A 20,571-nucleotide genomic window follows, 5' to 3' on the forward strand; every position below is an offset into this window, starting at 1 on the left:
GAACAAGCAGCCGTGTCCACCTGTCATGTGCGCTCATCGACTGCAGTACACCTTTGCTCTCAGCCCATTCATTATGTTTTTTACATACTTTATTTAGATTTCTTTGTCAAATACAAGACACAACACAACACAACAATACAATACATGAAATGACACAAAAGTAAGCTTAGCTATTTTCAAGTAGCCACTGTTTAAAATGTAAATAGGGCTAAAGTGGTTAATGAATGTTTTGTACTAATCCACAAAGTAATTGTAAAATAATACAAAAATAATTGTAGTTGAGTAAAAAGTACAATATTTGCCTCTGAGATGTAGTGGAGTAGGAGTAAGTAAAATTGTCAGTCTTTTTTTGTTCTTTTATTATCTTTTTTACCTAAATTTATGCAGGGACCTCCGGCCTGGAGGGCTGAAGGGCCCAGCTGGGGCCCTTGTCAGTGCCTCAAACCCAGCACCACGCGGTCCCGTTTCCCCAAAGGGCCCCTTTTCTGCATCCCTTTTTGTTTTGCCATGGTGTTGTTTGACAGACTCGTGTGGGTAGTCATTTGCAACAGAAATTGTACATGGGTTGATGCATTCATAATATGGTAATCCAGCAGGAATCAAAGACATTTCCCTCTCCGCATAGACGCCTTATCAGACGACGTCACACTGATAAGAAACAGCATGCGCGCGCATAAAGGCAGCAGAAGAACACCACCTCTCATAAGATGCAATGGAAAAGTTCTAACTGCACTCACGTGTAAAAAATGCCCCATCAAACTTTCAGATGCTGTTTTTCTCCCAGTGTGGAGGAAGAATGATTAGGATTTTTATTGTGATCTCTCGCCCTTGAAATATATAAGCCTTGGTTTCTGTTGTGTTTGAACAATAATAGCAATTCAAAACAGACTAGTTGTCCTCAAAACCACACCTCCAGTCGCTGTCATAGCGCTCATGATCACAGCAGCAGAGCCTGTTTGTGCACGGCTGCACGCGCACCTGCAGTCCATCAAGTATAATTTATGCTTCGTCCCAGGTTGGTGTCGCGCACGCAGACCTCTACGCTCACAACAGTCGCATCTGCGATGCGATGTGAGCTTGTATATCAGCTGTTCTCTGTGCGCAATACTGTTGGGCTTTGAAGTATAAATGTCTCCTAGGGTGCATCTCACTAGCCAACTCACAAGAGGAGGTTGAATGGACTGAAACCAGCGCTCCCCAAAACAACAGGTTTGGAGATCTGTTGGGAATTGATTACATGAAACAGTCATCCATGTGCCCAGTCCCAATGTTTGTAAACAAATAATTGGTCTATAGAAAGTGAACATGTTGTAAATATACATCCAAATAAGTGCATGTGTTAGCTAAGCTAACATTGCTTAAGTAAACTCACACAAAAGCAGATGCATGTGTAACGCCCAGGATTCGAACTCGGGTCTCCCGTCAGTCCAATATCTTAACCACTAGACCAAAGGGACATCCCTATATGAACTGGGGGAGATATTAAGACTTTTGAGGCCATCAGGCAGAGGCTCTGAGCCACTCTGCTACACTCACCCCCCTTTTGACCTCTCACAGGGAAAGACGATCCGGATCAGAAGTCCAATATCTTAACCACTAGACCAGGTAGATATCAGACTTTTGAGGCCATCAGGCTGAGGCTCTGAGCCACTCTGCTTCATATGTACACAAACATTTGTTTGTTTGTTTGTTTTTTGAATGAAGGAATGAATTAAAGTCTATAACAGAATAATGCAATATCAAAAACAAAAAGTAACTTTAGAAGAAAGCTAGACCTGCCGCGCCTCAGCCAAACAAGGCAAGCCCGGCATGTCACAAGAGCAGGAAAAAGAGAACACACTGGAGAAGCTCGGACTATTAAAGAAAAAAAAGGTGTGTCCAGTGTGTTCTCTTCCAAAATCTAAAATGAACATGGGACAAATACTGCCTCCCCCTGGTCAGCCAGGGCGCCTGATGGAGGGAAAAGGAACTGGTTGGAATAACAGGTTCCTTCCACGTGTTATGTCCAAATGGGGGAACTCCCCCCTGCCAGGTGAAAAGAAGCGGCCTGCTCACTCCTCATGCACTGAAGGTAGCATGAGCTCAGTTCAGGGTTCTCCCCAGGTTGGCAGAGGATTACAGCTTAGGCATTGGCAGTGGCACCGGGTGAAAAATTTGACTACAAAATTGTGGGATAAAAATGTAAGAGCTAACATGGGACAAATATACATTTTCCAGATTGACTCTTTAGATAACGCCTCCATCGCCCTTTTTCTTTTGACAGGTCATCATCATTAGGAGGTAACACAGGACCGCGAGGAGGAGGAGGGTGAAGATGAAGATGACGCTGGCCCAGGGTCCGGGAGGCAGAGCCTTCATCAGTCCGATGCTCTCTCCTGGCAGCAGGCTGCTCAGAGTAAGCATGTATCCCAGAGCCCACCCGATAGAGGTGTCTCCGGCCTGCACCAAAAGAAACACTAGTTAGAGTAAGCATGTATCCCAGATGTATCTCCTACGTGAACTTCCAACATCTTAACCACTAGACCAAAGGGATATCCCTATGGACCGGTGGAGATATTAGACTATTGAGGCCATCAGGCAGAGGCTCTGAGCCACTCTGCTACACCTGCACCAATTAAAACACTATTTCAGTTAGAGTAAGCATGTATCCCAGAGCCCAGCCGATAGAGGTGCCTCCAGCCTGCACCAAAACACTTCTTTACAGTCATTTGTGTCAAGTGCTTTTCAACTGATTGTGAATGAGGGACCACCACCCTTACTTAGAATCAACCTGGGGACCACTGTTGTGTTGGGTGGGTGGGGGTATGGGCTAAGATTAGTGCTTTTGTAACACTTGCTATGCATACCATGTGTATACATCCCACTGTTTCTCTACTAATGGTCCATTGACTACTAGTACCCCCTCTTGAGATTCTAACTCCCTTTTTCTGTTGAATTTCTTGATCTCCAACTTGTCAGTAAATGACTACATGGACGGTCACCTTCATCATAGGTCACCAGGTCATTCAGTTCAATGTTTCTCAACTACATTACTAAATGAATGGTCACTGGTACCACATGCAATACTTCCACAGACCACCAGTGGTCCACGGACCACCTGTTGAAAACCCCTGCTCTAAATCAGTGGTTTTGGTCGAGACCCAAAAAGAGAGATTAGACGTTTGCCCGGGACCAGTGACAGGACTAGTGAAAATAGCAGATGTACAAGTGCACAATGCGTCGCTGGAATTTCTTGGAATTTCTTAGATTTGTTTGTTTTAAAATTAGTTTATTTGTATTTAATTTAAAATAATCTTTTGAAATATATATTTATATAAAGTGGGATTTTTACTATTTTTTTTACCCTACAATAAAACTCTCACCTTTTTCTGAAAAGAGACCTGATGGAAGGACAGCTCATCGAAGCCGTATCCACGCACCATGAGCACCTGCATGAAGACTGAGACAGCGCAGTAATCCTTCAAACGCTGCTCCTGCTCTGGTGCTTTTGCGAGCATCTGTGTGGATATAATAGACAAGAGTTAAGATTTCCAAACACAAGGTTGGGACCCATTTTGGGTCGCAGACACATTTTCCTTTATATTTTGTTTCCTACATTTCTTTTTTTTCTTCCTTTTTTTCCCTTTTTCTGAGGGGCGCTAACCCCTCCTATATGTCCAGCTTTGAGGGTGCGTGTAAACACAAACTTTGCGTAAACACAAACATTGAAGACGAAGGTAAGGACGCAAATTCTAATTGGCCGGAATGAGATGATGTATGATGATAAGAGCGCCCCTCACTTCACACAGGAGTGATTTTATTATTTCTAAACATTTTCAAAAAACATTCCCAAAAAAAGCAAAACATTTCACAAATTAATAATACATTTCGATGATTTTTTTTCCAGTAATTTCGTGAAAAAAAAGAAAGCAAAATCCATGAATTAAAAACGTTTAAGAAGTAGTGAAAATAGCCAATATACAAGCTCACAACACGGCACAAAGCGACACGTTGTTGTGATCCGGTAGTAGATCGGCTATTTTCAGTAGTTTGGGTTCCGGGCAAACGTTTTGCCTAATTTTTGGGGGTCTTGAGCTAAAAGGTTTGGGAACCACTGACCTAATCACACAGAAACAGGGGATAGGCCTATTAGGCTCCTGCCAGGGACGTGCACACATAGACATCAAAGGGGGCTCAGCCCCTGCCCTTTTACCCGTCTGTAAAACAACTGCCCTCTCCAGACCACGAATGCAGCTTTTACTGATGGTGAAAAAAATGCAAATGCCACTCCTTTCCATGCCATACCAGAAGGCAGCATTCAGGAGAATTGCTTTTTTCCGAAGTCTCCTGAACTTGAACATAGCATTTTGCGTTGAACAAATTTGTTTCAAAATCCATGTCGTACACCGCATCTCCACTAGCTAAAGAGTGCTGGGTTGCGCCCCGAAAATAGCTGATCTACAAGCTCTCAACGCGTCGCAGCGTGACGCGTTGAGAGCTTGGATATCTGTTATTGTCTCCACCAGGCCGAAGGCATGGGGAGAGAGTATGTTTTGCACTCCGTCCGTGTGTGTGTGTGTGTGTGTGTCCGTGTGTGTGTGTCCGTCCTTCCGTCCGTCTGTTACCAGCTAATCTCCGGCACCGTTAACCCGGTCGATGCCAAACTTTGCACACACACTCCCTGGATGCCAACGATGAACCTCTGCCCCACATTTTCCAGAACGGCCTGTTATAGCGCCACCATGAGGCAGCTTTTCACATTTTTTTACCTAAAACTGCACCGATCTGCGTGAAACGTTGCATGCACACTCCCTAGAGGCCAAGGACAAACCGTTGACCTGCATTTTCCGCATCTGCCTTTTATAGCGCCACCAGGAGGCTGACTTTTGTAAAACAATTTTTTTGATATTACTCCTCCAGAATCTTTCACACATTTTCTTACTAGGCTGAGGAATATATCCCACCCTTTTCACATTGGCCTGTTATAGCGCCACCAACAGGTTGATTTTTGCAAAACACATTTTTGGAACAAAATGCCTCAAAAACATGTTTATATTAATCCTAAACATTTTGCCAAACATCTCACACAGTCCTATCCTCCTGGTGGAGACCTGTGCCCAGAAGGGCACTTTTTCTAGTTTTCGCTATTTTTGTCCAAAAGTGCCCTCTTACGGGATTTCAGCCCCTGCCTCTCTAACACTCGGCTCGGCAAGGCTTACTTACCTCAGAGAAGCTCATGGTACACACAGAACGCGTTGCTTGCTCCATAAGTGACGGGGATGTCACAGTGATGCCTGTCGTCCGCTGAAGAAAGGAGTGTGTGTAGAAGAAGGCAGAGAATGCCTGTGGACAGTAAACGGGACATAGTGAGTGGTCAGCCAAACCCATGTCTGGGGTCCAGTGACCATGAGGATTAGATGGTCATCAAACCTAGAGAACAAGTCACGTCAAGTCAATGCTATTTATAGAGCACATTTAACCCTGCCTGGAACACTAAACATGCTTTTTGTCACACCATATTAACTAAACACGGATATATTTTACAGAATGTAAAATATTCCATCAAAAATATTCCTCATCAAAATATATTGAAGTACAGCAATACATGGCAACTTGAGGTACATAATGATAGGGCCTCCCCATAATATATATTTTTCGTTGTTTTGTGCAAAATCGGCAAAATACGTGTGTATTATTTAAAAAATATTCCTAGAAAAAAAAATGGAGCTTGGAACTTGGTCCACCCATTCCTGGGACATGCGAGAATGGTCCAGTGAAAAACAAAAACAAATATGTTGTGTATGGGATTCACCCGAACACCTGCCTGTAGAAAAAAACGGATGTGGGCAGGGAAACAAACCTACCTTCTATGATGCTGCATTTTTCACAAGTTGTAATCTGTCCGTTGTTTTCTTTGGCAGTCCAGAAAAAAGTGCATTGCAGTAAACAAGCGAGAAAATTGATTCTGTATTTGACTGGCAAGCCATAATAAAATAGGCCAATAGAGAGAAAAGTAGTTTACCTCTCACTCATCTTCATCAAACATTTAAAAACTGAAAGTTACGCAATTTTAACTTAATCACATTCAACATAGAAGGAGCAGAGTGCACAAATTACCTTTTAATTCACCACAAACCAAGCTAAATGAACGAGGTAAAATTTACTTTAGTGAATCAAACTGCGCACAAAATAATACCGGCATTAAAAATATTGCTATATATGCCTATTTAGTTAAAACATCCACTAAAAGTCCTCACCATGAAACTTCCCGTCACATTGGGTTGGAAGACTCCGTCGAAGGAACACTTGGAGTACGAGCAGCTGTCGAAGGTGAAGATGTGCGACATGTTGCCCAGGCAGTGCTCATAGTGTCCAGTGCCCTGCACTGTCACGGTCAGCTGCGGGTCAAAGGGCGTGGGCCTGTACTCTGCGGTACACGGGGAGTCGAACACCTCTTTCCCAAGGTTGACGAAGGCGTTCACATTAGCTGGGTAGCAGGGGTTGGACAGCACGGGGCCTGGCCCTTGAGTCTGAGGACAACAAATGTCAAGAAAAGTATGATCGTGATGAAGAGACACCAGCTTCGAATGCTATCGAAGGTTATGCTGTAACCAGATGACATGGCAATGTCCCATTCATTATCAGGTTTAATCAGACTATTGAATGGTCTCAGTAGCTGTCTACTGACCTACCAAGATCTCAGTAGCTGTCATTGTCCGACGTCCCGACTACTAACCCAAACTCTAACCCTAACCTTAACCCGGAGACATAAGTAAACATAAAGCCAAGTTATATAGCGCAGTTTCACATTGTTTTCGCTTCGGCTGCAGTAATTTCCCAGTCGCCTACTCGCGGTAGGCAGTAGGCCTATGTATAGGAAATGTCCATATTGCTCCATTGCATGGTCTGATAAGGAGCATATTGTGGTGATTATCGGTTGATCGTGGAAGGAGGTAGGGCCCGCACACCATTCTTAGGCAAAGGAATTACTTTATTAAAGTAAAGATTTCGGTTGATAACATTCAAAGCGGGTGAAATAGGATATTCTCTATGAAGCATGTTTGCAATACACCTGACCAGTGCAATGCAAGTTTGACTTTAATCGGTCTCGAAAAAGCTTCATGTTACACCAGAGTTCATGAAATCCCCCAGATAAATGAACTAGTGCAGTAACCATTGTCAGCATGACGTGATATGCACTATGACGTCAGCAGAGGTCCATATACAGCACCCACGTGCGTGTCATTTGCGGGCGACGCCCATCATTCTTATGCATTTGCCTTGACTTTGCATGTGCTCGTTGCCGATCACATGTCCAGTTCTGGAGAACAGAATGCCCGTTCTGGAGCCAAATGTGAAGGCCGGTTCTCCAGAGCTTGTAGATCTGCTATTTTCTGGCAAATGTTCCCTCTCAACCCATAAAACCAATGTGGATAATATCCCTTGCGTATCAGCACAGCAGGCTGAGGGACCTACAGTACCTTCACTAAATGAGCCATCAGCTTCCGCAGGACCTGGTCTCGGCCGTAGCACAGGAAGCTCTGGGTGTACAGGCGGTGCTTCCGTCCATAAAGCCTCAGCTCCATCGCGTTGTCCTGGTTTTCCACCTCCGCAGAGGTCTCGAAGGTGATCTGGGTGGAGGCGCCGCCGAAATCTAGAGCTCCAACTGTGTCTCTGCCAGGGCTCAGCCAGCGGCCCACAAAGCCATACTGTATTGCCAAGAGAAAAGAAACTATCATGGCCAGTGGTGTAAATGAACTAGTAAGAACGTTTACTTAAGTACTGTAAGTTCATTAAAATGTTGAGGTATTTGTTGTTTATTTGAGTACTTCAAATCTCCAATACTTTTACTTCTACTCCGCTACATCTTGGATCCAAATATTGTACTTTTACTCCACTACAATTATTTGGAAACTTTGGTTGAACTAGTTAGTTAGATTTGGATTATTATTTCAAAACATACATTAACCACGTCAGCACTATATGTACATTTCGGCTATTTTCAGGTTGTGAAACGGGACATTCTGCTTTCTGCATAACAAGTACTTTTGGTAGTAGCCTACATTTTGAAGCCAATGCTTTTGTACTTTTACTCAAGTCAATTTTTAATTCTAGACTTTTACTTGTAACTTGAGTATTTCTATATGGCAGTTTTTTTACTTAAGTAAAACATGTGAGCACGTTTTCCACCACTGATCATGATCTATATCTAGATATATTTTTTTCATGTATTTCAAGGTTTTAAAGAAAGAAATACCATGACATCTTTTGCTTGATCAAGGTTTTTTTTGCCAATTATTTGGGATCTCAAGAGGGGGAACTCTCTTTTCTGTTGAAATTATTGACCTCCAACTTGTCAGTAAATTACTACATGGAAAGAAAGAAAAAAAGAAATCAACAAATCCTACATTACTAAATGCATGGTCAGGGACCACATGCAATACTTCCATGGACCACCACTTGAAAACCCCTGGCTACGTGAAACTGTTGGAAAACGTCAATTTTGGGGGATTTTAATATGTTTTCCCAGTGATTGGAACCCCCCAAAGACACTATGAAAGCCCACCTTGACAAAGTTCTCCAGCAGGTAGTTGACTGTAACCCAGCCGTAAGCCCCCTCCTCCTGGCCACTCAGGATGGTTGCCCCCCGGAATCTGAACGGATACGAGCGTAGCTTGACGCTCACCTCTTCCAGTATCCTCTGTGATTCTGTGGGATTGGTTATGCTGTAATGACATGATGGTGACAGTTCTGTGATTCTGTGGGATTGTTTATGCTGTAACCAGATGATAGTGACATACAGTAGGCCAAGGACCAGTTAATCCACAAACAACAACACCGATCTCAAGAAAGTCAGATTATACTTTAGGATTACATTTTTTGACCTCAATTACACCCAAAAAACCTGAACTTTGAACATTCAGTGGATTTTCTGTGGTCGGTTTTCTTTGGGGTTTGGAAGCCTTTTGAACTGCAATGAAAACAGGCAAAACTAGAAAAAGTGCCCTTCCGGGCACAGGTCTCCACCAGTGTGTGTGATGTTTGGCAAAATGTGTAGGAGTAATATATAAACGTGTGTGTGTGTGTGTGTGTGTGTGTGTGTGTGTGTGTGTGTGTGTGTGTGTGTGTGTGTGTGTGTGAGAGACGCGGCTTGGCCTGTTGTAGCGCCACCATGAGGCTGAATCGAAAACTGTCAAGTGGCATTTCTTCCTCAGCCTAGTGGGAATATGCATGCACAGTTTCACCGCAATCGGACGCTGCGTTGAGTAGTTGTGGCGATTTGTACAAAACGGGTACAAAGCGGGCTACTCCTGAAAAGTTTAGAAGCCAATCGTAGCCAATGAGGGTGGATTATGAGAAATCAAACAAAACCCGTCTTGATCACATGACTATGGAGAACATGTGTACTGATTTGCGTGAAATTTGGATAAAATCTGAAGGAGTAATATTAGAAAATGTGTTTTACATATGTCGGCCTCCTGGTGGCGCTATAAAGAGCAGATGTGAAAAATTCCAGGCAAAGGTTTTTCCTTGGCCTCCAGGGAGTTGGCATACAAAGTTATCCACAGATCCATGCAGTTAGAGGTAAAAACACTTTTCGGCCAGTTATAGCGCCACCATGAGGCTGAGTTGAAAATGTTCATGTGGCATTTCTTCCTCGGCCTAGTGGGAATGTGCCTGCACAATTTCACGGAAATCACACGATGTGTTCATGATTTGCAGCATTTTGTTTGAAACTGAGCACTCCTGCGAACTTTGGAAGCCAATCTTAGCCAATCAGGATGGAGTCTGAGAAATGTGAAAGACCTGTTTCGTTGAATGGCTCTAGAGAGACTGTGTACCAATTTGTGTGATGTTTGGACAAAATCTGTAGGTGTACTGTCCAAAAACTTGTTTTGCACAAAGCGGCCTCCTGGTGGCGCTATAACAGGCCGTTCTGGAAAATGTGGGGCAGAGGTTCATCGTTGGCATCCAGGGAGTGTGTGTGCAAAGTTTGGCATCGACCGGGTTAACGGTGCCGGAGATTAGCTGTACACAGACGGACGGAAGGAAGGACGGACGGACACACACACGGACGGACGGACACACGGACGGAGTGCAAAACATACTCTCTCCCCATGCCTTCGGCCTGGTGGAGACAACAATGAAAACAGTGACATCTGCTGGCAAATCCCATTGACATATATGGGATTTGCAGGCTGTGACATCACAAACAGCAGGGAAATCAGAGCACTTGTTTGAGTCAGAAAACCCCAGACCACAGGAAATCTACTGAATGTTTTTATATTTATTTTTTTGCAATTGAGCTCAGAAAACCTATTTAGAGAGATGACTTCTGCACACTCGGTTTAATTTTTACAGCAGGTGCATATAGGTCCTGACAGAGCAGCAAACGTTTAGAAGGAGGAGAGACCCGCACACCGCCACTTGCTGGTTCAAGAGTTTTTATTTAGATAAGAGTCGTAGCAACGTTTCGGCTTTCGGCCTTCTTCCGAAACGTAACCAGGTGTGCGGGACTTTTACTTATAACACTGTGGTATTGGTACTTTTTTCCACTTAAGTCCAAAATCTGAGTACTTCTTCTTTCTACTTTCGACTGATTTGAACATTAAAGGTGTAGTGAAATGAACACTCTTGAACCAGCAAGTGGCGGTGTGCGGGTCTCTCCTCCTTCTAAACGTTTGCAGCTCAGAAAACCTAAAAACAATTAACAATAACTTTTTTTTTAATGTCACCTTTTAATGTCACCTTTAGCCAAAAGTTAAGCAAAGCATTGTAGATCGGCTATTTTTAAAATAGCCAAAGTATAAAATGGGGCATAAGTGGTTAATGATCAATTATAGTCCAATAACATGGATTCTGAAAAGGCCATCCTTTAAGTTTATTTTGCTGCTAATATGTTTGTACTTTGATTTCAGTAAGATTTTGACTGCAGGACTTTTACTTATAACACTGTGGTATTGGTACTTTTTTCCACTTAAGTCCAAAATCTGAGTACTTCTACTTTCGACTGATTCGACTGTTTTGAACATTAAAGGTGTAGTGAAATTTCACACTTTTAGACCATACCCGTGGTCATCATATGGGCATACCTAACAATGGATGCCAAAAGAATGGGAAAATTCTCATTTTTGTGTGTTTTTATATCAAAAGTCCATAAAAAATATTTTTGATTACTTCCTGAAAACGAAAACGTGCTGCGTGATGACGTGTCGAGGCCCACAGCGATAGAAGCCAATAAAAATGAAGCTCACCCGTTTAATTCCCCATATCTCCGCATCCGTCCAGCACAGGCTGCACAGCTGCTACTGATTACAGACATCTTCCGTTTTTATTCCCATTCAAGATAACATCCAGAGAGTGTATTACTCGGTTTCAACTTAATCATCACGCTAAAAAATGTATCTGAAAACATTATAGGGTAGAAATAAGCCACATAAGAGTAAACTGGTAAAGCTGGCCGACTATCTGACTTGTAAACAAACATCCACACGCTGTCCTGCGTAGCATAGCTACCGTCCCTAGCTACCATCCCATCCCCTGAAGGGATGCGACGCTCTGATTGGTTCAGAAACTTCATAACGGTGTTTCAACTTGAGACCGTCTGAAACTTCAAAATAAAATGTCCACCATTTCCGTTTCACTACGCCTTTAACATAGGACCTTTTCCGCTCACTTCAACAGTCTCATGCCGGCGGTGGCTCCCAGATAGACGGGGGTTAAGTGGTGTCTAGATCGTGGGATATCCTTCCTCGCTTGTTCAAGACAGAGCTCAAGACTGCGGGCTGCGCCTCCGCGGTTGTCCGCGTAGCTTGATATCCCTCCACCTTGACGAAGAGAGAGAGAGAGAGAGAAAGAGAGAGAGAGAGAGGAGGGGGGGGGAGAGGGAGAGCGAGGGAGAGAGAGAAAGTAGTTCCGCTTAACAAGCCTGACCTGAATGACCTTCCCAAAAAACACTTTCTTCCTTTTCTGATTTGATGAGTGGCACACAGAGTGTCAACTGTTGTTGTGTGTTTCTATGGAAACAGAGCTAACATGAGCAAGAAGAGGAACAGTTGAGTGGGGCACTCAACGGTTAGGCACAATATGCTGAGGAAATGGACCATATGCCCGGGAACAGAACATTGCACAAGACTTAATGCTGGCAAGCCAGCTGGCATGTTGCTGAAATAGTTACTTAAACATTACAGGAACTAATGACTAGACTAGGATGTTTCCCCAATCAGAACGGTTTCTGTCTGTCAAAATCATTTCATATTCTGTGGTCTATTGCAGGGGTTTTCAACAGGTGGTACGTGGACCACTGGTGGTCCGTTAAAGTATTGCATGTGGTCCCTGACAACGCATTTAGTAATGTAGGATTTGTTGATCTTTTATAATTTTATTTCCACTAGTTGAGAAGCGGTGAACTAAATTACCTGGTGACCTATGATGACCATAGATGCAGTCATTTACTGACAAGTTGTAGGTCAAGAGTTAGAATCTCAAGGAAATTATTAGTAGACCATTGGTTGAGAAACAGTGGGATGTACACACTTGGGATTCATAGCAAGTGTTACAAAAGCACTAATCTTAGCCCATATCCCCATCCAACACAACAGTGGTCCCCACCCCAGGTTGATTCTAAGTCAGGGTGGTGGTCCCTTGTTCACAATCAGTTGAAACCCCCTGGTCTATTAGATCTGTATGTTTTACATCATTTTTTTACTCACCCTTAACGTGGCACTCGCTGTGCTCTGTGACGATGCCAGTGCCGTTCTGCTTGTCGGCCGGCCATTTATAAACATACATAGTTGTGTGGGATGAGCCCGCATCCAAGACGACTCCGTACTGAAACAGGGAGAGTAATTTAAATAGCAAACTACAGTAGCTGCCAAAAGCCTTATGTGAACAAATATCTCTTCAGTTGCAGACTTAAAAGTCCAGTGTTGGCGCCTGGCCAATCTCCATGGGGAGAGGGTGCCAGAGGGTAGGGACTCTGCCACACTGAAAGCTCTATGCCAGAAGGTTCGCCTATACTGGTATAGAGGGTATGCGCATGCTTAAAGTGAATGGTGTCGAGTGGCAAATCGAGTGGCAAAGCAACATGCAAAGTGAGTTTAACATTGTTTAATGTTGTTTAATGCAATCAGATAGGACTTTTCTGTTTGGATGCATGGGTTGTCAAGGCCAGAAAGTAGTTTTGCCACTCAGTAGGCATTCCTGCATAACTTCCGGGTTTGATGATGATGTCACGCGCATACCCTCTATTTACGAGGGACAGAGGGGAGACCCAAAAGTCAGAAGACTTGGGTGGGTCTGTATATTATTTGAGAATTTGGCCAATGAGATTTGTCCAGTCTTACTTTTGATGCGGTAATAGTCTTTTTTCAATTCATTTAAGTTATTTAATTTTTTTATTTTCTGTATTAAAAGGTCTTACAAGTCCTTAAATTGTCACTTTACTGTCATCTGGGGATCCGCGCCCCTAATGTCCTAATTTACTAGATCCACTGTGCTTTAGTACATATAGTCGTACATTGTTGGTAATTGTGTGATTTGTATTTGATGCAAAAGATAGAGATATTGATTTAAATCATAATTCTATTCTATTGCCAAACACGGTATCATCCTGCGAAAAAAATGTGTTTTAACTGAAATTCCCATCCTGACTTTATTTCCAGTGTATATTTCCATATTTACGTTGGCCGCTAGCCCCTCCTATATCCAGCTTTTAGTGTAAGTTCACAAACTTTGTCCTACACAAATTCCCATTGACAATTAATTGAAGAATCTTACGTCATAATGTCTGAGCAAATAGGCATAGTGATAAGAGTGCCCCTCACTTCACACAGGTGTGATTTTTGTTTTACAAATTGAATTGTTACTCAAATGAAATCAGAATTTAATAGTAAGACTCTCATCACCACATTGGATTATCCAGACAGTTCATATTCACGCAAGAACTGGCACTCTCGTCAAGACAACTTGCCTACTGCATGCCCATTGTTCTGTTCTATAGTATAGGACACAACAATGTCTATACGGCATGTCCATTATGGTGACTTATTAGTGCCTGCGTCATACTATGCATTTTGATGTTTGATATACAGTAGGATTATTATTTAAGTGCCAGCACTTAGTGTGCATGCTTCGATTTTCAATTGGAGAAAACAGGAAGTAGGTATTCCAGTGCATAGACATAAACGTAGACGCCCTTTCTGGCTCGGGAGCGTATGTGCTCAAGGGAGGGCAAAACTTTCCCGAGATTCCTTGCGAAGCCCCGCAGAAGCATGACCGTGCGTCACAGAGCGCATGTTCGGGTCTGTAAGTCCCGGAAAAGATGCGCTGTGATTGGCCAGTAAACACTTGAGTGGCAGCGTGACGTAACGTGCCTTCCACACTTCCGGCGTATACTTCCTCTCCCAGTGTAAATTATTCCGCCCCTCCTTCAACACACATCGCTCCAACGAACTGCAGCGGCCAATGAGGCATCTATTTTTGAGTGGTGTAAAGTTGTAAACCACTCCTACAACTGGCTTTGTTAGTGCAGAAAAAATGAGCATGGTTGCTATGTTCGCCCTGTTCACCCCAAACAAAACAACATTACAGATATCAAAAGAATAGAAATACAAAAGAAAAGAAAAAAAAGAAATACATTAAAGCACAACAACTACGGTTAGTGCATTCACTCTAGATTACATGAACTGGTATATTGACATAAACAGAATTACAATTTCGCCATATATATAAGAAAATCCTGCATACTGGTAGAGAGTTCCAGAAAGTCATTGCCCTGTACATGACTGTATTCTTCATTGCATCAGTTCTTGGCTTAGGCACTGTAAATCGACCCATTGCAACATGTCTGGTATTATGTCTGTGTCTATCACTGGTATAATGAATATTTTTATATAAGCATTTTGGTTTTTTATTTGAACAAAGGTTCCTAAAAAAATCCAGCCAGACTAGCAGCTAATCTCTGCTCCACCAACAGCCATGACAGCTTCTGATGATTTAACAGTGTACTAGATCTAGTATTGCAGTTCAGGGCAAGGCGAGCTGCCTTATTCTGGGCTATTTGTAATTTACGCAGGTCCTTTTTAGCTGCATTGGACCACACAACTGGACAATAGTCAAGGTGGGAGGCCTGGGCCGTGGCTCAGCGGTCCAGGCACCTTGGCTGGTAATCCAGTCTGGCAGTGTGCCGTGGGTTCGACTCCCGATCCCGACGGCCTTTACTGCATGTCACCCCCCCATCTATCTCCCCATTTCCTGTCAGCCTACTGTCTGTCCCTCCATAAAAAAAATATAAAATAAAGGCGAAAGCCACAAAAAAAAACATTAAAAAGAAAATAAAAAAATAGTCAAGGTGGGATATCACTAGTGCCTGGATGACGTGGACAGCAGATGTTGGAGTTAAAAACTCAGCACATCTCCTAATCATGGACAAACCCCCTCCCATTTTCTTAGTTATGTTTTCAATATGAGTAGACCATGTTAGATGACTGTCTAATGTAACCCCAAGTAGTTTTGTTTCATCTACCTGCTCAATTGCTAAATCGCTCAGATTCAGATTCAATTTGGGTTTTGACTTGAGCATATGCTGTGATCCAAATACAATGGATTTAGTCTTTGAGATGTTCAGGACCATCCTATTGTTCACCACCCACTCTGATATGTTCTGTAGTTCCTTGTTGAGAGCTACAGACAGATCTTCCACATTAGTGGCAGACATATAGGCCTACAAAGTTAGCCTGGCTAATAAGCCAGACTAATATCACACAACACTGTCGCGGTATATTAGTCTGGGCTGGCTCCACTTGGATTTCATTTCCCGGGGGGCGGGTTCAAACATTTTCTCTTTGACGCAATTGGTCAGAGCTACTGTCAGTCAAAGGTCTCAAGCATTGAACGTCACTGTACCAAAGCCCGCCCATATTGCATACCGTGTCCCGATTGGCCCGACCTGTTCTCGGTTGTAGGAAAGAGGCGTGCTACTGAGCCTCGCCAGACCCTAATCCGCTGGCAGGCAATTTTTTTTTTGCCAACGGCTGATTCGGTCTGGTTTATTAACCAGGCTACTACAAAGTAGTGTATTGGCCCTGTCTAAGACCAGTGGCATGTCATTTGTAAATATAGTGAACAACAAAGGACCTAAGCAACTTCCTTGTGGAATTCCACAGTGAATATGTTTAGTGTCTGAGATACTCCCATTATAGTATACTCTCTGTGATCTGCTGGATAAATAGCTTTTTAAGTTAAAAAAGCAACACAGCAGACAATAATGTGTTATATCTTCTGTTGTTTTCCAGAAGCGATTACAAAAAGGTCTCAGTCATTCAGAAATAGTGTTTGTTCATGAGCTGGCCACTGAGCTATCATTGACAGTGCATTCTGCCGAACTTCCGGGTGTAGTTTGGTTCCCATGAAAGTGTCCATGAAAGTGTCATGGCGCAAGCCCTGTCATGTGACCATTTCCTTTCCTTCTCAAAGCTTCCTTGATGGATCCCAGGCAATGAAACGTCTTTGTGTGCGAAGAGTAATGGAGACAGGCTGACACTGTGAAAGTGTTTTCCATTTTCATATTGGCTGATAAGGGCACAAGCTTTTAGGATGTGTTTGAACCATTAGTTGAGAGTTAGAGTAGATAAAGAGAATGAGAATTATTGATTTGGTTGGTGTGATGGACAAAATCCACTCAAAACTAAAACATGGAAACAGATGGAGAATTCCGTCTTTGATATGATGGACAAAATCCTCTCAAAACTCATAAAGTAGGCCTAGAAATAGCTGAACTATACTTGAAAGCTACGTCATTCTGAAAGTAGTGAATCTGGCCACAAGCTACTTGGAAATGTAAGCTAGACGGTAATTTTTTTGTCACAGTCTTGTGGGCCCCTGACTTCCATGTCGTTTTACAATTGTAGTCCCCTAGTTGAATACCCCTGGGAGGGCATGGAGAGATCTGTAGGTGATGCGGAACTTAACCGAAGGCAGGGTAGGTTGTCTACAAGCTCACCTACAAGCAACACGGTGTGAGCTTGTAGATCTGCTATTTTCGTGTAGCACAGTTGCACAGCAAAGTATAACATAGATCTGGACTTGAGTGGTTAATCAGACAAATACATTTTGTCGATTATTTCAAAGAAAATCCATTTGATTATTTTTTACGTTGATTCAATGATATGTGGGGGAAAAAATAATCATTAATAAAAGCGTGCTTGACATCGGTAATAAAATGATCAACAATTGCCGCACTAACAAATAATATTCCAGCCAAAGGATTCTGGTATTAATGTGATATGGGTGATGGTGGAGTCTTTTCAGTTGCTGCCCCTCCCTGAAAGTCACTCCTAACCACATCAAAGATGCTCCTAATCCTTCGGAGAGAAAAACAACAACACATGCCTTGTTTTTTCTGAGAATTATTGTAGTCCTTTAACGTGTATTTCTATTTCCTTTTGTTGCACCTGTAAAGCAACTTTGAGTAGCCTACTTAGAAAATGCTTTTCATCTTTTGATATTTGCTACAAATAAAAAATGGGAGAGGTTTGACATTTAATTCATTGCTTTCTGTGTCTTTTGAAGTATTTAGTTTGACAAAGTATAGTTGACAATGACAAAACACGGCCCATTGTGGAATTACTTCTATTCATAGGTCCATTCAAAAATATTTCAAAGTAGTGCATTTGAGGTTCACAAAAGAGGGACCCTTGATTGAAGTTAACACAAGACACTACTACTGAATTGTGTAAATGCTTGCATCTCTCATTGTTTGCCCCTCATTGTCATTGTGTCTCTCTGTTCTGTCTCCATCTTCTGTCCTCAATTTCCGTTTTGGCTTAGTTTGAAATTAATGCAAAATCAATGCAAAGTGCAAAGCACACCAAGCACAGAATACTGCCAGAGGTTGGGGTGAGGTTTGCATGGATTTAAACTTGTTTGTTTCTCAAAGTGTGTGTGTGCGTGTGCGCGCGTGCGTGTGCGCGCGTGCGTGCGTGCGTGTGCACGTGCGCTAATTGGTCTTATCTGGTTGACAATGACTGAGCGGGTTGAGATTCAGGGCCCTATTATGCGTGTCTTAAGTACCAGGTCTTATGACTTAACTTAAGACCTGGAGGCGTGGTCAATGCTATTTGGCCACTCAGAATAGCCAAATGGCATTGATCACGCCTCCAGGTCTTAAGTTAAGTAATAAGACCTGGTACTTAAGACATGCATAATAGGGCCCTCAGTGTTCAAACACACTTCAAAAGGATGCAATGCTGATACTAAACACACAACTGTGGGGTTTGCTCTCTTCTGACCGCCCATGGTTTCAGTGCGAAGAACAAAGTAGCCCACACTATGTCCACTTTAGCAGCTGAAGTCCTTTAATAGAACGAAATCCATAGTGTATGGCATCCTCTTTATGTTAGTTGTATATTAGGCCTGTATAGCAGATTCATTTAACCTACTATTTTAGAATAATGTGATCTGAATAAAGGTATGTAGCGTATACCTGATCAATGTAGCCTCCAGTCCAAATCCTACTCAAATTGCATATTTCCTATAATAATATAAAATAATAATATTGTTATGGGAGATATTAAGGTTAAATTTCCATAACAATGCTACTACTACTACTACTACTACTACTAATAATAATTGTAGAAGCCATCCTCACTGTTTTGTATGTCTATTTATTATTATTATCACGGCGTGCCCTTGGTGTTTGGACACCAAGGGCACGCCTCCCCAGGCCTAATTGATTGATGGAGAGCATATGTAGGCCTGGGTGATTGGGGAGCGGCATGCACCTGGTGGACAAACCAGTTTTTACCAGACAGACAGAGAGAAAGACAGCACAGCACAAGAGATCATGCCATAAGGAAGAGAGAATGTGCCTGTTTGTAATGTATCACTGCACCTCGAAAGGAAAGTAAATGCAACCTAAAATGCCATTGAACCTGTGGACAATCTTTATTTGATCTGCGTACATCCAAAGTCTCTGGGTGCATCAGTGGGTTTGTTGGCAATGTGGAAATGTTTGGAACCAACAAAAGAGCCACCACAATAATAATAATATAACTAGGCTACATGAACCATAGGAGTCAATACGTGGTGAACTGAGCGGTACGTGTGACACCAATAAAATCCCAATGATTGACCACCTGTGTTACGCACGCCACGCATTACTATAACTCAGATTGATTGATTGAAATATTTATTAACAGTTTGCAGAATTACAGTACATTTCAAGCACAAACTCAATACAAAGGCTGTTAACTGTGAGTGGACGACCCAATTAAGCATTACACTTGTTTCCAATAGGGTCCACCATGTTCAATTCATCAAAAACATTTAGAGACGTACAAATAGACACTTCTATAGACAAAGGACAGAACAGGAATTCATCATAAAGGAGGTAAAAAGGGAAAAGAAACATATACAGTGAGGGAAAAAGGGGGAGGGGGGGCAGTGGGGGGGATTCAGATTTTACGGGGGCCAGTTTCGAATTGCAGCCGTCCGTAGGTGCCCTTTGAGAGCGGTTTTGAAGGAGTCAAGGGATTTGCATGTCTTAATGACTGTTGGTAGGGCGTTCCACATTTTGGTGGCATAGGAGCGAAAATAATTTAGTCCCTTGTTTGTGCCGAATCTGGGTTGTACATGGTTCGTTGCACTCCCTCTGGTGTTGTGGGTGTGGACTTCGTTAACATTAAGGAAGTATCTAGACAGGTACATGGGTATCGGCTTCATCTTGTACCTGTTATGTCACATTGTTTTGGTTTCTATGGGAAACAAACAGCGGATATAAGCACTTGCAGCAGGTGACATTGACAACATTATTATTTCCGGTTAAACATATCATTTTATGATCGGCCAACGGTCAGTGAAGCGGCAGGTGGGTGCGCACCCAGCCGGCTGACCAACAGCAGAGCACCCAGCTGCGGCGCGCCGGCAGCAGATCATAATCACCAAAACGACTCTTCTCTTCTTGTTAAACACGCGACATTCATGCACCACACAGTCAGTCTCATGTATAAGAGTGAGTAAGACTGTTTGCACTCTGCAGTATCGCATTGACAGCAATGACAGCAGTTTCAAATAGCAGGTAAAACTAATGATTTTATTAGTGTTATTTTATTTACCATGTTTTCAGGAGGCTCCTTTATTTCTTCGGTCGACAGAACGACCAGCAGAATGCCGACTATTCCCAGGAGCAGCAACACAGCGGGAGGCACTACTTGACAGTACTGGATTGTCATGTTGCTTTAGTGGTTGGTTTGCTGATCTGTAAAAGCTGCACAACATGCAGAGACTCGGCTGCCTGGCTGTCGCGTCCCTTTGCTGCTGGTGCCAGCAAGCTTAAAAGCGCGCACAGTTATCAAAGGCGTGCGTGGGTGTGGGTGTGTGCGCGCAGTGGGTTTGGTCATAGCTTTTGTCCTATCGTCACACGACTAGGCTTCTTTTCGGGGGGGGGGGTTACCCAAGTGCATTGGTGAGAGATAGATTACTCTGAACGTGACTTATCTATAATAACAAATAGCTGTTTTGAGATGAGATGATGACACATAGCCTAGCCCTAGACATTGTTTAGTGAAGTTGGTGACTATAATTCGAATAGGC

General features: G+C 42.9%; 1 protein-coding gene across 1 annotated transcript; it reads right to left on the bottom strand.

The window, feature by feature from the left end:
- Positions 1–127: 127 nt before the first annotated feature.
- On the bottom strand, positions 128–20,248 carry LOC306933275 (ectonucleoside triphosphate diphosphohydrolase 2-like). Its single transcript, XM_079515419.1, has 9 exons — positions 20,094–20,248; positions 12,693–12,810; positions 11,657–11,807; positions 8,546–8,705; positions 7,461–7,688; positions 6,237–6,509; positions 5,203–5,322; positions 3,363–3,497; positions 128–2,439 (listed from the first exon to the last, which is right to left on the bottom strand). Exons 1-9 carry the CDS (start codon positions 20,208–20,210, stop codon positions 2,227–2,229), a joined length of 1,515 nt encoding a protein of 504 aa, XP_079371545.1. The 5' UTR covers positions 20,211–20,248; the 3' UTR covers positions 128–2,226.
- Between the last annotated feature and the right edge of the window lie 323 nt (positions 20,249–20,571).

Source organism: Electrona antarctica, assembly GCF_951216825.1.
Source record: "Electrona antarctica genome assembly, chromosome: 12".
Classification (NCBI taxonomy): Eukaryota; Metazoa; Chordata; class Actinopteri; order Myctophiformes; family Myctophidae; genus Electrona; species Electrona antarctica.